This window comes from Quercus robur, chromosome 2, assembly GCF_932294415.1.
Source record: "Quercus robur chromosome 2, dhQueRobu3.1, whole genome shotgun sequence".
NCBI classification, from domain to species: Eukaryota; Viridiplantae; Streptophyta; class Magnoliopsida; order Fagales; family Fagaceae; genus Quercus; species Quercus robur.
In genome coordinates this window covers 36659513-36675328 of record NC_065535.1, presented here as the reverse complement: position 1 = coordinate 36675328, position 15816 = coordinate 36659513, and the positions used below count along the sequence as shown (strand labels likewise).

General features: G+C 34.9%; 1 protein-coding gene across 1 annotated transcript; it reads right to left on the bottom strand.

The window, feature by feature from the left end:
* Nucleotides 1-10532: 10532 nt before the first annotated feature.
* On the bottom strand, nucleotides 10533-13820 carry LOC126698436 (protein FAR1-RELATED SEQUENCE 5-like). Its single transcript, XM_050395659.1, has 5 exons — nucleotides 13286-13820; nucleotides 12976-13213; nucleotides 12606-12783; nucleotides 10666-10716; nucleotides 10533-10562 (listed from the first exon to the last, which is right to left on the bottom strand). Exons 1-5 carry the CDS (start codon nucleotides 13818-13820, stop codon nucleotides 10533-10535), a joined length of 1032 nt encoding a protein of 343 aa, XP_050251616.1.
* Nucleotides 13821-15816: the final 1996 nt, after the last annotated feature.

Sequence of the window (15816 nt, the reverse complement as noted above, 5' to 3'; positions counted from 1 at the left end):
TCTCATTTAAATATTATTTTTTCATTCATTATTTATTCTTTTTTTAACAACTATACATCTTCCAACATTTTTTTTATACAACACATACTGTTCATTAGCCAAAAAAAAATTCATGTTTGTCGAAGCTATTGAAGCATCTACAGTGCACCTCATTCTCCAAATTTTAGCTACTAAAGCCGGATGCCCAAACCGTTGGAGATATTCTTATATCACTTTAATAGAGAATAGAGATACATTATGTATGCAGGGTGATCAGTTAAAAATAAAAATAAAAAAAATAGTGCAGCGTGCTCTATTATGACAATGTCTCAAGCGTTCAACCTATATTAATTAGGTCAGCGTGGTCTGAAACTTAATTATTTTAGGTACCAATATATTAATGGATTGGGAAGAGGTCACCATGTGCGATTGTTCTCATTTATACTTGAATAAAAAGAAATTTTAAAGGGTAAAAACAAAAAAATGAAAAATTTAAAAGTAAAGAAGTTTTTTTTTTTTTGTTAGAGTGAGCGTAGTTTGTTTACACAATGCACAAAATGATTAATGAAGCAGTGTAAAAAAATATTATTATTATTCAAAAAATAATAGATAACAAAAAATAAACTTTTATTCAAGAAATAATAGATCATAAAAATAGTGTTATAACTTATAAGTCATACAGTGAGATCGAATCACAAAAGCTTATGAATAACATTAATTTTTCATTGGCCAGGCTTCAACCAACAAAGGGGAGCAGTCATGCCAATAAGAAAAAGATAAATTAAGGGCATGTTTGGTAGACTATAATGATGATTACATAGGAATAGGAATAGCTATTACAAGGAATGCAAGATGTTGTAATGTAATAATTATTCCTATTCAGTTGTTTGGTAACCCTATAGTAATAGAACCCTGAATATGTATTCCACATGTTTGGAACAACATCTTAAAACGATGTAATGAAAGCTTTTTAAATCAAATTGCCTAAAATGCCCTTATTATAATAAATACATTTTTATAAGGATTACTTTAATAAACCCAATCTTGAATGGAGACCTCTAATGAATTTTTTTTTTTGGATTACTTTCATTTCATTGCATTAAAATTAACTTGTCTTTTTTTTTTATTTTTTTATTCTCAACGTGTCTTCTTCTCAACGTTGCCTCACACCTGTAAAATTTGCCCAACAAACATTATCACTATTTCATTATTCTTTCAACTGTAAATACTACAAACAACTATATATCTCAGTTTGAAATCTCATTCATTCATTTTTATTGATGTACGTTCTTTCTTTCTATTAGGAGCTTAGGAAAAAAAAAGACTAAATCTTAGACCCTACCCCAATATTAAAGGTATCTTTTTTCCCTAATATATATATATATATATATTTATATATGTGGGGGCCAGCTAGTCAATAAAGTTATTAAAGTTAAGTTAATTGGGCTTGTGGCCCATCCGAGGACGTAAAGCTGTCCGAGGATGCCCATGTCAAGTTGTAAGGATAACCAAACGAAAGGAAGAGTAGATATCACGTAAGGTGAGTTCAATATTCGTCCGAGAACAAAATCCTTCTCGACAATATGAGTCCGAGGATGACCAGAGCACCACCTTATTACAAACGTACTTCGGAGCTACGTTACCACTAAAAGCGGGATATGGGACCAAGGGTAAGAAAGAAAAGGCAAACAAATATCTATAACAACAGCTGCCACGGCATTAATTGCCTCTCAACCAACTCTCTGGCCACATTAATGTGGAGGTGATGCCTGAACAGTGATGAAGCAGCCTTACAGCTGCTAGTTGGAGGTTCTAGAAGGTGTTAGATGGGACAAAAAGAGATCCCCTGAACCCAACTAACACGTGTGCGGTAAAGATGATATGAGGAGGACAGTATATAACACAAAAGAAAGCATTGAGGAGGGGGATCAGGACAGAAAAAAAAAGAAAAAGAGTACTTAGGAGAAAGCCTTAAGAACAAAAGAACTGAACTTGTTTCAAAGGAAAAACTAATTGTTATATCAGTGCTAATCCATCTATAAACATGGGATTTAATCATTTTTCTTTTAAAGTTTACCTAGTTCTTGGACACCCATGCTCTAAAAATTTTATTATTTAGACCTTTAACGTACAAACCCAATATCAGTTTGGGATCGTCACAAATTGAGTCCTTACAATATATATATCTGGTTAACAAGAACTAGAAGTATCTTGGGACAAAAGCATAACTAGAAGTATGCTTGAGCAAATTCACCAGACTTTTTATTTCTTTTTACAGAGAAGAAAGAAATAAAAATCTTTTGTTAAAATATATATAAATATATATATATATATATTATTGATACGCTTTAGATTGGCTAGTTGATCACGGTCATTGTTTCTAATCTCTGTTTCACAGAACCTTACAGCTATACAAATATCAATTATGGCAAATTTGATATAATGTCAAAAAAAAAATGATATGGATAGCAGAAACAGAGGGTAGTACTTTTAGAAATTGCAGATCTATGGGCAAAAAAAAAAAAAAAATCCTGAGAAGAGAAAGCAGCAATTGAGGGTGAGTAAAAGGAAATACCCATACAAATAGATGAGAAAAGAAGAGAGAGAGGGTGCAATACCTGTGGAAATCACAAACCTAAGGGAAGAAGGAAAAAAAATTTCCTTGAGAAGAGGGAGCAGCAACTGAGGGTGAAAGAAAGACAATACCCATATAAATAGATCTCTAGTAGCGGGAAAATAAAATTTTAGAGAGGAGGGAGATGGAAAATTTAGGAAGGAGATGAAATTTTGGAGAAGATGCAGGTAGTGAGGGATTTTGGAAATTTTGTTAACAGAGCAAGGAGAAGTTTTGGAGAAAATACGGGTAGTGGGGGATTTTGGTATTTTTGTTAACAAAGCAAGGAGAAAATTTTTTTGGAGAAGACACGAGTAGAGGGGGATTTTGGGAATTTTGCTTAAGCAGAGCGTATTACGTTTAGCAAGGGAATAGGGATTCAGTACTTTTAATAAGGAATGTCTATTTCTCATTTTAAGGAATAGAGATTCATATGGAATGATTATTACAAGTGATAAAAACATAACCGAACAATTGTAAAGCTGAACCATAGGTATAACTATTACATTACAGTTTCTATTATAGTCTACCAAACTTACCCTAAAGGTAAAACCATCCTAGGCCACGTTAGCGTGGTGATGAGCATGCAGAGCGTACAAGAAGAAATATTACAATGTGTACATATGACCAAATATTTAGTTTATTGTATATATAATATAGAAATATTTAATACTTTTAAAGAAAAAAAAATAGTATTGTTTGCTTACTTGTTCAGTTTTTTTTTTTTTTTTGAAGAACATAAACAAATATTATTGGTATGATCGCACCCACATAAACAAATGGAGAAAGTTTCTCTACAGTCTGAATTGGAGGAAGTCTCTCCAAACTACAACGTGTCAATTTCAGAGAGTGACACCTGTCCAACCCCACTAAGACTCAAATTCAAGAGATAACTACTGTTAACTCAAACGTTAGCCACTTTTCCATAACTTTTTGGCGTAAATGCACTTTTAATCCATACATTTTACACTTTTTCCATTTTAGTCCCTACATTTTAGTTTTATCACTTTTAGTCTCTAAACCAATTAACGCTTGACATTTAGGTCATTTCTGTCACCCAACTAACAGCAAAAGCTGACATAGCTGACGATAAAATAAAAAAAATAATATAATCACACAAAATATAATGCCACGTCAGCATAAAAATTAAAAAAAATAATTTCTTAATTTTACCTAAATAAAAAAACAAAATTAAAACCCAAAAATCACTAAAATTAAGATCTAAAAAGTATTTTGAACAAAATTAAAAAAACAAAATATTCGAAAAATTCGGAAAAACATGTTTTTTTCCCAATCTTTGGTTGGACACATGTTCAGACTATCTCTTTCTTCCAATTCCATTTTCAATTACAATTCCTAACTAAAACCAAACAAATCCTTATAAACTAATTTCTCTTCTCCTTTTATCAAAAAAAAAAAATATATATATATATATATATATCTTCTTCTATCTCTGAGCTATTCCACAATCCCCATCAAATCTCTCCAAACCTCTATCTTTACCTCTTGATCTCGCCCTCTTGGCAAGGGTGATGATAGTGGCGAAGGTGACGACAGAGGCTTGAAGACTAAAGGTGACAGCGGCGGCAGCTTGAAGATTGGTTGTTCTGGGTTTTGCTCGCATGGGTTTTGGATATAGATCGATGTTTTTGTGCTTGTTCTGAGTTTTTCTGGGTTTCGAACAGATACTCCGCTACTGCTTCGCCGCCGCTAAGCCCATCACTCTAACCCCTCTACCCTTTTTTCCCTTCGCGATTTCTCTCTCATGAATGCATATTTGCTCTCTCTTTTCCAACCGAACCCACTCAAGACAAAGAAAAATAAAAAACAACAAAAATCCATAACAATATCCATGAACCCAAACTCTCTCTCTCTCTCTCTCACGAACCCAGATTTGCTAACAATATTTATCAGCTCCTAGAAAATTCTTTTTCTTGTATATTATTATTATTTTTTGTTGTATTTGGGTTCAGATCTGAGCTGCTAATATGTTTTTGTTTTTATTTGTATGTGTGATTTCCATTGTAAGATGTCTAGGAAGTGTGTTGATGTAGTTCGGATCAAATGTGTTCTTTTCATGTGGGTATCTGTAAAAATTTAGGATTCTATGGTGTCTCGATGGTGGTGGCGACTAGCTTTTGGTGGTTGGGTTGAGTTTAGGTTGTTGTTGGCTTTGGTGGGTTGTTGGTGGTGGTGGTGATTACTGGTCGTGGGCATGATGGATAGAACGAGAGGAAGAGAGAGACGTGTGTTCTTGAATTCTTTGATCTAGGTTCAAGTTCTTTGATCTGGGTTCGATTTCTTGTGATCTTCATGTTCTTGAGTTTTTTTTTTTAATTTTTATTAATTTTAATATTTATTTTTAATTTAATTAATTAATGTGTGTGATTATATTATTTTTTTATTCTATCGTCAGCTTTTGCTGTTAGTTGGGTGATGGAAAGGACCTAAATGTCAGGCATTAATTGGTTTAGAGACTAAAAGTGATAAAAATAAAATGTATGAACCAAAATGGAAAAAGTGCAAAATGTAGGGATTAAAAATGCATTTACGCCTAACTTTTTTTATCAAAAAAATAATTAATTATTTCTTACCACCATCACCTAAACGATCAATCCTTTCTCTCTCTCCTTCAATGCAAATCAGTTCCCCATCTCTCTGTTTTGTTCCAAACCCTTTCTTCCTTTATTCGATCATTTTCAACCCCAAACAAAGCTACCTCCGCCGATCCCCCCGATTTGTCTCTTGTCTCCGACGATCCCACCCATCCACCACTCTCCACCATTCCACCCATCAAATCCCTCATTCTGCCGTTCCCATCCCTCACCCACACTGTCACCGTTGAGAACCACCCCTCCAAACCCTTCTTTTTGTGGCAATCCCTATGTGATGAAGATGATTATTTTCGCGGTTATATTAGTGACGAAGACAAATGCGATTCTTTTCACAGTTATCTCTATGACAAAGACAAATGATTTCGTTCGCGGTAATCTTTATGACGAAGAGAAAGACGACTGCTTAACCTTTTTCGAGGTTTGTTTTCCATTAACAGATTTGAGATTTTTATACGTGGTTTTGTTATTTCTATTGTTGTTCATTGTTTGTGATTGATTTTCGAAGTTTGAACATTGGAGTTTTCCTGATTTTAGTTGAGTTTTGTAGCCCCTAGTACCGGTGGAATTGTGTCTAAAATTGATGTTGTACTATCTATTTAATTTTCCTATCAGTTTTTGTTGGTAGTAATTATCAGTGGTAGTTGGGTTTGTTGTGGATAAACTTTGATTACCGGTGGTAATTGGGTAGGGATACTAGAAGTTGTGAAGGAGGGTGGCAGGATTCTTGGAGGAGGATTTGATGGTGGAGTTTGGGTTGTCAGCCAATTGTTGTACAAGGGAGTTTCTTGCTTGCTGGGTGGGGTTTTAGGAAGGATTACAAAAAACATAATGAGAATGAAAATAAAAAAATTGACAGGAAAATTGAAAGGCCATTAGAGACTTGTGTTAAAGCAAAAACAATTAGCCAATACTCCCTGTTACTGCATAATTCAGAGTAGACTTAGGGGAATCGTTTCAATGTTCAAACTCTTTTTTTTTATAAGTAAGAAGAGAATATTATTGATAAAAGAATAGCAAGAGAAACACAGAGAGTTCACGGTAGTGAACAAAGGAAAAGAAGAAACAAAAAGATAGAAGCATCCCCTAATCTATTCTAATAGATGAAAGAAAATCCAAAAGGGTATAACAATCCGAATAACCCCAGCATCGCGACCAATCAAAGAGGGTCCGCTGGCAATACTCTAATAACTGAACCACAGTTTTTCTCTCGTCCTCAAAAGATTGCCTATTCCATCTAGTCCAAATAGTCCACATTAAACAACTTGGAACCAAATCCCAAATATCATATCTATGCTTCCCAAGCCAATGATACCAGCAAAATAATAAGTTCACAACTGAACCTGGCATGACCCATTCGATCCCAAACAACCGAATCATATACATCCACAAAGAATGAGCTATTGGACAGAAAAGTAACAAGTGATCCACAGATTCCGCATTGTTATAGCACAAACAACAACGATTCGCCAAAGGGCGACCACGAAGCATAAGATTATCCAAAGTTAGAATCTGACCATAGGCTGCTGTCCACATAAAGAAAGCCACCCTTTTAGAAACCTTAACTTTCCAAATTCCTTTCCAAGGGAAAGTGGAAGGAGCTGCATTTTGAATCCTATGATAAAAGGACCTAGTATCAAACTTCCCACTACCATCAAGATCCCAACAAAGTCTGTCACACTCTCCAACCCTAAGAATTTGGGTTTGGATGAAATGAAGAAAGGAGTAGGAAGCCGCCTCCCAATCATTGAATTCCCTAAGAAATCTTAAACTCCACACTTTGTCATTATCACCCACTGGAGGACTTAACACCTCAGAAATACAAGCCTCCTTAATAGCTGAACACAAAAATAATTGAGGATACAGAATTTTTAGTGGAACATCCCCAATCCACTTATCATGCCAAAAAAGAATACGAGAACCGTCCCCTACCACAAAAGAGAAATGCTTAGCAAAAGTTTCCTACCCTTCACTAATACTCCGCCATAACCCACAACCATGAGCCCTACTACAAGCTCTAGTGCACTAACCCCCTTTTCCTTCCCCCATATTTCATGGCAATGAACTTACGCCACAAATGCGAGGTTTCATGGCCATACCTCCAAAGCCATTTCCCTAATAGGGCTTGATTAAAAGGCACCAACTTCCAAACTCCCAAACCACCCAACTCACGCAGTAAGCAAACCTTTTCCCAAGCCACCAAATGGATATTTGAAACACTCAACTGTTGAACCCCACAAGAAGTTCCTTTGAATGAGTTCCAATCTAGTCACCACAACTTTAGGGATAGTAAAAAAGGAAAGGTAATAAGCCGGAAGGCTTGAAAGGGTACTCTTCAGCAAGGTGAGTCTACCACCCTTTGAAAAATAAAGCCACTTCTACCCTAAAAGCTTCTTATCCATCCTCTCAAGGATCGGATTCCAAATAGAGGGTGTTTTGTACAAAGTGCCCAAAAGCATACCCAAGTAAATCATAGGCAAACTTCCTACCCTGCACTGAAGGATATTAGCCAAAGACTGAATGTTACACACCTCCCCAATAGGGAAATTTCACTTTTCCCCACATTCACCTTTAAACCAGTAAAATCTTGAAAACAAGTCAAAACCAGCCTAATAGAAAGAGTACGGAATGGGAATGGGAGGACGGATGTAAGCAAGGGTAAGCAGGAAAATGAAAAGAAAACCAAGAACTGAAAATGAGGGATAAGACAAAAGTTATTTCAACTTTGTTGTGTGGAGTACATGGAAGAGCAGAAATTCATACGTCTTCAACAAGAAAAATCCAAATCCAAATCTGCCTATGGAGATCTACAACCAAACATTGGAGTTTATGCATTGTGTGACTTCACCACAAAATCCAGTCCGTAAAACTAGCAAAAGAATCCATTGGGAGAAACCTCCATCAAGGTGGAAGAAGTTGAACACTGATGGATCGTCTATAGGCTGTATGGAGCGGGCTGGATGTGGAGTTGTAATTAAGGATGAGCATGGAAATTGGGTTACAGGATTCACAAGACACGTTGGAGCATAACAGCTTTGCTGCTGAACTTTGGGGGCTTAGGGATGGTCTTATGTTGTGTTGTAACTTGAATATACCTTGCCTTATTGTTGAGTTAGAATAGACCCTGATCTGATGGCTAGATTAGGTGCTGACCAAGAACTAGATTTCACTTTGTTTACAAGTCCACCTGTGGACTTAGCTAATGCTTTGGAGGATGACTATAATGGTGTATTTTTTAGCATACTTTGTACTAAACTGGATGTAGCTTTTTAGTTTAATGTTATCGTCTTTTAACCCAAAAAAAATTCCATTGGACTTTGTATATGGAATGTGCGTTAGCTAATATTCTTAGAGATGAGCACAACTTAAGCCATAATGCAGATATCAATGCTGAAAAGTAAGAGATATTTTCCTCAATTTTTCACCTCTACCAACAGTGAATTATGCTAAAAGTGGGAGATATGGCCTCAAGTTTGCACTAGAGATTGGCTAAAATGTTGTTGAATAGCCTTTTGGTTTCCTTTTAGTAGTTTGTTTTGGAAACTGTCTTGGCCTGTAATTGCTTGTATTCTTGTTAACATTGTTTAGCTTGTTTTGGTAATTGTACTTGGATTTGGATAGCCTATAAGTACTTTCTCTATCTATTTTTGCTTAGTTCAATAAAATATTCACTTGTTTTGAAGAATTTGCAAACATAATGTGCAATCTGAAAAGTCATAAAGCTTCTGTAATCTATCACTTTGTTCTAGTTTGTAGATTCTCCAGCATGAAATAAAGCCATCTTGAAATATAAAATCCAAAAATGAACACCACCTAGCAATGAAACAAAAAAGGCATATACAAAACTTTTTCATTACATAATATGCAGTTATGCACATATGGATCTTAACATATAGAAATATACATTTCCATTGCATTTAAAAATATTTGTCATTTTATGTATATCATTAGTGCCTAACTAGAAGCTACTCAAACATGCAAATATAGAACCTAACATGTTTGAGTAGCTTCATTAGTTACAAAAATTGTTAGATATTATTTCCAACAAATTGTCCAATATGTTGTTGTCCACTAGCTGTCATTTGTATGTGCCATATATTGTCCATTAGTTGTGTAAGGTTGAATTTATTCAACCATCTAATTGGCTTTATTCCGTGCCAAATTTGCTTGTAATTCAGCATTTAGTAACCCTGTATTTAGGTGGGATTGTTGTAAGGGTAGTGAGTGAGATAGTGTGAAGATTGCTCAAGAGTGTGCAAGAAAACAGAGTGTCGCGGCTGGGACTCGCGGCTGGACTCGCGGCTTCAACCCGCCAAAAGATGCACACGTGCCAAGCATGCTGGAAGATGAACAGTCATGCTAGCTGGAGCACTACAGGACAAAACAGGACAACTGGCCATACGGTTAACTCGCGACTGGAACTCGCGACTTAGTCAAGCCGCGAGGTCAAGCCGCGAGCCACCCCTGTTTTGGAAAAACCTGACGTTTCGCATTCCTCTTCACTCCAGTATAAATACCCTTTTAACCCACGATTGAAAGAGAGCTTCCAGAGAGAATTTTGAGAGAGAAACCCTAAAGAAAAACCAGATTGTTTCACCCACAATCTCTACCTTAGAGTCTCATCAAATTCCCTCACTCTCTTCCTCTCCATTGTCAAATCCTTGAGAGGCCATTATACCAAACCTGGTTCTCACCATTATCATCTCTGTGAGACAGACGTTTGGAGTTCTGGGAAGCAGTTAGGAAGGAGCCAATATTCATTGGTTGATGCTACGGTGTAGTAGCGGAATCCGGAAAGCTAGAAAAGAAAAAGGTTCGGTGCAACCTCGTTGGAGCAAGAAGCTTGGAGGGCTTAGGTGCATTGGGTAGATTAGGCTTGGAGGGTCTATTGCTGTTCTTGTATCCCAACTGTATTTTCTAGTGGATTGATTACCGCTTGGAGGGCGGCGGAGAGGTTTTTCGCTGAGGTCTTCGGTTTCCTCTTCGATAACACATCGGGTGTTATCTCTGTGTTTGCATCTTCCTTCCTCTCTATCTCTGCCTTTACATTATCTGCTGTGGTTTTATTTTGTTATGGCTTAGATAGTTGTTTAACCAATTTCATATTATAGCATATGTTAAGTTTCCGCACACTTGTTGTTTGACATATTGCTTGTGTTGGTTTAGTTAATTTTTGGGGGTCTAAATGTTCAAAAGTGTTTTGGTACACGTTTTTGAACTTTCAAGTTGTGCAAAAAATTGTCCAAAAATATTGACTAGCTTGCCAAGTAAGACATACTCTACAAAAATATAATTCAAAAAGTCTCCAATATGGTACTCTTCAAGGATTATAAATTATCATCAGGAGCTACTGAAACCTGCAAATATGCCACCAAATATAAATATATGTATTAAAAAAAAAAAAAACTTAAGAAAAATATAGGTTCAAGTTGTAGCAAAAATCACAAGGAATATGCATACCTGATTTGTCTCAACAATTTGTCCAACAACATAGTCTTGCCAACCAAATGACTACAAAAGACAGATTCCTACATTTTACATTTTAACAAATTTACGTTAATGACATGTTTATCTTATTATTTCAAGTAGTGAGGTGTTCATTCAAATATATATATATATATATATATATAACTAATTCTCCCACAGTCAATTAGGCTTTGTTATGGGAAGGAAACATTTCCTTCTTTTTCTCCTTCTTAAAGAGGGGGGTGGGGGAGATGCAAGATTAGCTTATAAATTCTAGTTACAATTCTAACACACATTCATTGCTTCCCCCAAGCACAAGAGATGGATAAAGCGTGACCAAATTTCCTATGAAAAAGACAACCAAACCTTACTGAAATTGTGGAACTTCTTAAATTACTATCTATCAAATGGCTAAGTTCTTCAAGAGAATTAATGTGAAACTTGTTTGAGACCAATGGACTTAAATTCCTCGATATTTTCTGTTTGGAAAGGAAAAATGAACCATCAAAACATGAGTTCCCTTGCAACCTCATGGAAGTGTGCTTTTGTAAATGGGAGAAGTTGTTGGATTATTGTTTTGAAAATTGGCATTGGAAATCTGAGTTTTCATTTTGTTACCATCAGCATGCATTCCATAGAAGCTATCAGGATAATCAAAGCAATCTTGTGGTGATCAAAAGAACTACCCCATCTACTGCTATTTACTGATTTGTGGCCCATCACATATTCCAACCACTCAGCCAAACAAAAAAAAAAATGCAACAAGCAAAAAATTACAAGTGGGCAGTGGCCTTTTCATAAGTTGGCATTTTGACAGCACTTCATTAAAAGGAAAATGTAGATGGCACTAGGATTTAAGTAGTGTTACAAGTTGGAAAAAAAAATGATAAAGATAATAAAAGGAATAATAGATTTTAGGAGATGAAATCTAGACTTAAGTATAAGTAGCTCTATCTAAGCCTTGTTTATTCACAATCCAAAACACAAGCGACTCCCAATCAATTTCAAAATTCAAATAAATCTAATTCCATTTACTGTGAAACTTGAAAACTCAAACCCAAAGATTCATAACTGAGTGAAAGTATCCACCAACTGTGAAACTTGTTCAACATTACTATGTTCTTCAAGAGAATTAATGTTAACTGAGGAATTGGCTTATAACATGTGCAAAGAATAATTGTCACATAAACTTAAAATAAATTTATAGACATTTAGATTCATATATTATAGTGCAATATAGCATATCTTACTTTATTTAGGCATCCAAGTGATTGAACTTGTCTTGACTCACATGCCTTTTTTCTTTGAGATTTAGGATTTCTTGGCCGTTCTAACACACCTTTAAACCTTGATTTTGGACGTCCATTAGTAAGTTTTGTTTTAATCCCACGTATATCTTGAAAATTTATGCCCTCATAAGATTGGCATCCATTATCACATTGTAAAACATCCCCAAGAACAATTTCATCATGGACCTCTATCTGATCCTCCATGCTAAGGGAATAACATTTTTTCCTCATTTCTTGCAAATCCTTCAATAATGTGTCAAAACATCTTTTGGCATAATCGTACATTATCTCAGACTCTGCTGCAAGTATGGAAACTTCACAAAAATCGTGACATAAATGAGAGTAACGCTTTCCCAATGACTCTTTAGCATTACCTTTAATATCAACACCATGATAGTTCTTGATAGAACCAACCTTTGCATCTTGTGTGTATCCGTTCAATATATTATGAGTTGGAAGTATCTTAATGGTTTTTTTTTTTTTGTCAAGAACCATCAAAGCATGGACACAAAGAATTCCTACAAAGTTGAACTTCATGCAACTACATTGAACATTAGTTGTTGAGGCTTCATATTCAACTAGCTACTCTTGAGTTTTTTGCCAATATTTAACTTTGTATTCATTGATAGTATTAGATTTACTAACCTTGAAAATTGTACAATCCCTCATCTTCATATATTCATCTTGAAACATTTTGAACATTTTTGGGGTGTACAACTTTACAGCATGTCTCAATATCTCTACATCAAGTTGTAAAACTGGTGTTGTCTGCCTCATTTTGAACTCAGCTTGCAATTCTTGACGTCTCCTATCAGCCAAGACTCTAGTGTAATGTCTCAAAAAAGGCAAAAGATTATATTTCAACTTCAAGTATTTCTTCAACACATTGTTCATTGACTCACTACGTTGGGTGTTTTTCATATCAGCAATAAACATATGTCAACCATATACCATGGCCCATTTTTCTTTTAAATCAAATATCCCACACAACCATTTATTATTAGTAAAATTATACTTCTTAAGCATATTATTCCATGCAACTAGCCATTCATCTTCATCTTCATAATCATACCTACAATTGCCTAAATCAGTTGTAAATTGCTTTGATGAATGAAATACATGACTTAGTTTCTTAGCAGCATTTTGATAAATATGCCATACACATAAATGATGATTCGATTCAACAAATACATTTGCTATTGCCTTAGCCATTGCAGCAGACTGATCTGTAAGTATAGTTTTTTGCTGCTTCCCTGACATTGCACTCAAAAAAGTTTTAAACAACTACTTAAATGACTCTATGGTTTCATCATAAAGTAAAGTACCAAAGATGATTGTTTGTTTATGATAATTAACCCCGATGAATGAAGCAAAGGGTCGATCATATTGATTTGTCCTATAAATTGTATCGAAACACAAAACGTCTCCAAAGTGGCCATAATCAACTATTGATCTAGCATCAACCCAAAATATGTTCAATATTAGACCATCATCATCAACTTGTACTGAATAAAAGTAAGATGGATCTTCTAATTGCATATTATGAAAGTATTCCATCATAGCACGAGCATCACCTTTCTTCAAAGCCTTTCTCCTCTCACGATGTACATGATTTTTATAGTCATAATACAAAAAACCAAGATTTTCATGACCACCAACTTGCATGCTCAATAAATCTATAGTTTGTTTTATTGATATTCCAGACTTCTCTGCATCATTTGCAATAGCTTTTTGAGCAGGTGCAATTTTTCTTTTTGATCTTAACATATGTTTCATTAGTGAAGGAGCAAACTCATGACTATGTTGTTCATGAAAAGAAACAACTTCTAACATACCATCTTTTTGAAGTTGACATGTCATTTGTGTTAAATAACCTACTCATGAGATTGGGCGAAGAAAATGTACCTGTTCTTGGTGTTTGTCAACACCTCGTTCACCCTCTTTTGAGCAACAAAATGTTCTCCTTATGACTTGTCCCATATTTCCTCTCTTTATAAATGGTTTCCATACACTGAAGCCAATTTGGTGGGCATTATCTTTGTAAAATTCATATGCACTATCATCACAATCAAATTTCATGTCAATTTTTGGAGTGTCTATTGCAATGCTTGATTTTTTTGGGCTTCCATGAGTAGGTACTACTTAAGCCTCCTTTTGAATAATTTAAAAAAAAAAAAAGTAAGCAAATTAGGAAAATAAATTTGCAAATGAAAAAAAAATAATAATAAAAACATGTAAATGAGTTGATGCACAACAATAGATCAATGACATGATTAAAATTGCAAAATAGTGTGACTGATAAATATCAAAGTTCATTTGTTGATATGGTTTTCTTTTCTATCAACCCTATATAAATTTTACTCAGAATTTGACAATGATGGTTGGGAAGAAATTATCATATCCTGCCTAAAAAAGTTTAATTTCCTAGCAGATTAAGTAAAGGAAACAAATACTTCAACAAAGATACAAAACTAACATTTTCATATAGTTAACATAACTCCAAATAACAAAGAAAGCCTCAAATCTAAGCTGAAATCAATACCTGTTTTAGTAAGTATATACTTTTGTTTTCTAGATACCCAGTTACCAAATAAATAAATAAATAATAAAAAAATACTTAGATACACTTGGTTCAATGTTGTGCCTTATGTTCTCCAATTAAATTTAATTATGTATTTGCCCCTAGATTCTTGAATTTAATTAGTGAACTGTTAAAAGTGCAAGCAACATCCCACAGCAGAGTTGCATAACCCAAGCCACAGAGGTAGCAAGTGGTGCAGCAGCTACTGATGAGAGATGCACTAGCCAAGCCAAAAGAGTAGCAGGCAGTGCAGCAGTTGCTAATGCTAGATGCACTGGTTAAGCCACAAGGGTAGCAAGTTGTGCAACATTTGCTAATGAGGAGTGCATTGCTCAAACCACGAAACTTGCATCAGATGTCTTGATTAGCACAAAAGTCTTGGAATTGATTGAGGCAGTGCCACATCATGAATTCTTCATCCAAGAGCATTGAAGGAGTTAGTTCCATGAATCAAGGAGGTTGTCACTCAAAGATTGACATGTGTACAGTTTCTAGAAGTTTCAAATAACTTTTTTTTTTTTTTTTTTTTTTTTTGGCGCCTTTAGGGAGTTAGTTATATTTTTCTGTGTATATAAAACAGAGCACCTTATGTATTGATTTCATTCATTCTTTTCCCAATTCTTGTAATTCTCTCTCATTCAATGAAATCCTCTCAATTCTATTTAGATTTCTCAGTTTTTACATGAACCTAAGTAAAATTGTAGCTAAGTTTTTTCAACCCCAAAAAAAGCCTCAATTTTCCTTCCACTGTTATAAAGATTTCCAATCCAAACAAACAAAACCTCAAAAAAATTTCCCATTTAAACATTTTCCTCCAAAAAATTCTTTTAAAAGAAAATCCACAAGAATCAAGAAAAAACCCAAGAGCAAACTTTGAAAATCCACCAGAATTTGAAGCTACAAAAATCAACTAAGATTAAGCAAGCTCCAATATTCAAACTTTGAACATCAATCACAAACAATGAACAACAATAGAAATAACAAACCAATGCATAAAAATCTCAAATATACTAATGGAAAACAAACCTTGAAAAAGGTTAAGCAGTCATCTCTGTTTTTGTCATAAAGATTATTGCGAAAGGAATTGTCTTTGTGTTCGTCACAGAGATTACCACCAAAAGAATCATCTTTGTCTTCATCACAAAGATAACTGTGAAAATAATCATCTTCATCACTGAGATTGCAACAAAAAGAAGGGTATGGAGAGGTGGTTCTCGGCGGGGACAAGTTGGGTGGGGGATGGGGAAGGCAAAGAGAGAGAAGGGGGAAGGGAGT

Coding starts and splice junctions, on each gene's coding strand:
- LOC126698436 (XM_050395659.1), bottom strand. CDS start 13,820: ATGACATGTCAACTTCAAAAAGATGGTATGTTAGAAGTTGTTTCTTTT. Junction 13,214..13,285: donor TAAACAAACAATCATCTTTG/GTACTTTACTTT, acceptor GTGCAATGTCAG/GGAAGCAGCAAAAAACTATA. Junction 10,717..12,605: donor GGGATTGTACAATTTTCAAG/GTTAGTAAATCT, acceptor TGTCTTTTGTAG/TCATTTGGTTGGCAAGACTA.